We start from the raw sequence: 3852 nt of genomic DNA, 5'->3' as shown, positions 1-3852 counted from the left end.
CTTAATGAATGTGTGTTTGTGTGTGATTTTATGTGTGTGCATAGTAGTTTGTATAAAATGTGTGTGTGTGTGTGTGTGTGTGTGTGTATTGTTTGCATGTGGAGACTTGAGATGATGCGATAAGATCTTAACACCAGATGGAGAACACAAACACTGATTGTTTCGTTAACGTTTGCTTAACAGTAAGTCATAAAAAAGGTTTCAAGTTGGGTAAGCTGATTCAAATAATAATAATAATAATAATAATAATAATAATAAACAAACAAACAAACAAACAAACAAATAAATAAATAATAGATACTGTAGATAACAGGTTTATCCATGTTGTTACTGCAGCCCACATTAGAACAACTATGAACTTGGAAATAAAGTAATAAAAAAATACAAAAATACTGCCGTATACAAAAACATATTAATATATTTTGGCAATATACAATAAATAATGAACCTAAAAGTAAACAATAACCCAGTACACCCCTGTATCAATAATTCTAAGTGTGAACGCAGGAAATTGTGCTTGTATACATACAGTATGGCTTCAAATCATAATAAATATAATGATGATAATAATAAGGTTTCAAATTATAATAATGTTTCTATCATTATAATGCAACCAAAAAACAACATTACAATATCTCTAAGTGTAAACGCAGGAAAATGTGCATGTATGCATAAGTTAATCATAATTAGATTATTATTAATAATAATAATAATAATAATAATAATAATAATAATAATAAAAATAATAATAATAATAATAATAACAATTATAACAAGGTTTTTCAATAATAATGACTTTTCTAAAATGTCTAATTATATAAATAATAATGTGTATATCATTATGTATAAGGGAGCCATAGTAAAAAAACAACAACTTTACAAAAATTTGCAGGAAACTGTACATATGTATATATTCTTACAGGTACATAAATACAGGTTTCATTTCATAGTACTGTTCTAATAAGATTGAAGATTGAAGATGGAAGAGGTTTATTTGTCACATACATATACATACCTTCATACATAAATGCAGTGAAATGTCATTGCAACGCACCCGGAGATTACGCACAATATACTGTGAAAATACTAAAAATACTAAAAATACTAAAAATACTAAAAATTCCAAAATGTGCGTAATCGACACGAGGTGCTCGCGCAGGCGGCCGCAAGAGGCGACTCTGGATTCTATAATTATAATTATTATTATTATTATTCATTATAATAATAATTATAATAATAATAATCATCATCATCATTATCATAATAGTAATATTTCCAATAATAATACTATTTAAAATACGATGAATGACGTTTCTAATAATAATAACGTTTCTAATAATATTTCCAACAATATTAATAATATAACTATTTCAAATAAAAACAATAAGGTTTATAATAGCAGTGACGTTTCTGATAATGTTAATATAAATAATAAGAATAAGAATAAGAATAAAAACAATCACTACCGTCATCATTGTGGAATTTCATCATTCATCATTTTCTGGAATCTTTATCATCATCATAATAATATTTAAAATAATAATAATAATACTATTTCAAATAATAATAATAACGTTTCGAATAATATTTCCAACAATAATAATAATATGACTATTTCAAATAATAACAATAAGGTTTATAATAGCAGTGACGTTTCTGATAATGTTCATATAAAGAATAAGAATAAGAACAATCACTACCGCCGTCATTCTGGAATTTCCCTTTGGGATTATTCAAGTATACTGATCTTGTCTTTATCTTTTGTCATCATCATAATAATATTTCAAATAATAACAATAACGTTTCTAATAATGTTTTGATGATAATAATAATAATAATAATAATGATAATAATAATAATAATAATAATGGCCCCAGCCCCGCCCCATCCACCCTCGTCACTCGCGCGCGCCCCCGCTCTCGCGGCGCTTCCTGTGGGCGTCCGGGGCGCGCGCGTCACCCCAGTTGCCAGGGTTTCCCGTGCGCGCGCCCGGCCGGCTGCCTGCCCGTCCGCGGGGCCGCGCCTCCCCGCCTCCCCGCCTCCCCGCCTCCCCGCCTCCCCGCCTCCCCGCCTCCCCGCCTCCCCGCCTCCCAGCAGCAGCGGCGGCGGCGGCGGCGGCGGCGGCGGCGGCGGCTCCCCCCAGTCCTCCACAGCCTGCGTGCGCGGCGACATGGCGGCGGACCGCAGCCCGGACTGGCTCTGCTGCCTGCCCTCCACCTGGAGCTACGGAGTCACCCGGGACGGACGCATCTTCTTCATCAAGTAACTACCGGATTACTACACCGCCACCACCCTCCTCCTCCTCCTTCCTACTGCCGCGGAACCACTTTTCGCACGGGTTTTTTGGTTTTTTTTTCCTTCCATTTTTCCCCGGGATTTTACGCTCCGTTTTCACCTTTCCCTCTCCCCTCTCTCCCCCCTCTCTCTCCCCTCTCTCCCCTCTCTCCCCTCTCTCCCTGTTCCTTCTTGTGCCAACAGCGAAGAGGCAAAAAGTACCACCTGGCTGCACCCCGGTACCGGAGAGGCCATCACCACGGGCCACAGGAAGACCCCAGGTAACGGGAAAAAGCAGCGTGTTTACAGGTGACGGTCCTCCCGGGTTACAGCAGCAGCAGCAGAAGAAGAAGAAGAAGAAGAAGAAGAAGAAGAAGAAGAAGAAGAAACGCGCTCGCGCCTCCGCAGCAGCAACAGCCTGCTCCGCGCGCGACCGGCAGCACGCGCGCGCGCGCACGTCCACGCGCCGATCGCCGATAAATGATCGATGATCGATGATCGATGATCGGAGCTCGAACGTGTTGATCTGCGGAACAACTTACTTTGCACGCACGCACACGCACGCACGCGCGCGCAACAACAACAACTTCCGCCACGCTCCAGTCTCGCGTTAATCGGTGCGCGTGGGGTCATTTGATGCGTGACTGTCACGACGCGTCCGTGCGTCTGTCGGTGGACGCACCGTCAGGAAGAAACCATGCGTCGCAACTCACTCACTCACTCACTCACTCATTCACTCACTCACTCACTCACTCATTCCCTCATTCACTCACTCACTCACTCATTCCCTCATTCACTCATTCCCTCACTCACTCACTCACTCACTCACTCACTCACTCACTCATTCCCTCATTCACTCACTCACTCACCCACTCACTCATTCCCTCATTCCCTCATTCACTCATTCACTCACTCACTCACTCACTCACTCACTCACTCACTCACTCACTCACTCATTCACTCACTCACTCCTTCATTTATTTGCTCTCACGCTGAACATCTCCATTCAGCGAGCACAGCTCTGATCGACGCACGCACACACACACACACACACACACACACACACACACACACACACACACACACACACACACCGATGCTCTTAAAAAACAAATAAAAAACAAACGATTAAAAAACAAAATGTCCTTCTCTGAGAAGTTAATAATAATAGTACTAGTAATAATAATTGTAATAATACTCGTAATAGTAATCATAATAGTAGTACTAGTACTACTATTACTACTAATAATAGTACTATTTGTACTAATTATTAGTATTATCAGTATTAATACTAATTATATTTATAAGAACTATTAGTACTACTACTACTACTAATACTACTACTAATAATAATAATAATAATAATAATAACCCACTGAACCTGTGGGTTTTGGGCAGAAGCCCGTGCTCTGCTGTGACGGAGCCACTACACCGCCACCAGAACCAGAACCGCAAAACGCATCGGCTCCGGTCGCGACAGCGCAGCGCGAGGTCTCTCCATCATCCCAAATTTAGACGGACGGGTGGTGGCAGGCTGGCAAGCCAGCACCGCCACCGCCACCTCCACCTCCAACCCTA

General features: G+C 40.6%; 1 protein-coding gene across 3 annotated transcripts in view; it reads left to right on the top strand.

Moving 5' to 3' along the window:
* Window positions 1–2058: 2058 nt before the first annotated feature.
* LOC307246352 (pleckstrin homology domain-containing family A member 5-like) overlaps window positions 2059–3852 on the top strand; it is a 195268-nt gene continuing 193474 nt past the window's right edge. For all 3 annotated transcript variants that reach the window (XM_080022264.1, XM_080022265.1, XM_080022263.1), the window contains exons 1-2: window positions 2059–2262; window positions 2479–2555. In XM_080022264.1, the coding sequence (XP_079878390.1) occupies window positions 2171–2262; window positions 2479–2555 (169 nt within the window). In that variant the 5' untranslated portion in view covers window positions 2059–2170. The remainder of the gene's footprint in view (window positions 2263–2478; window positions 2556–3852) is intronic.

This window comes from Zeus faber (assembly GCF_960531495.2).
Source record: "Zeus faber genome assembly, chromosome: 21".
In the NCBI taxonomy this organism is placed as follows: domain Eukaryota; kingdom Metazoa; phylum Chordata; class Actinopteri; order Zeiformes; family Zeidae; genus Zeus; species Zeus faber.
This window is presented reverse-complemented; position numbering and strand designations above follow the sequence as displayed.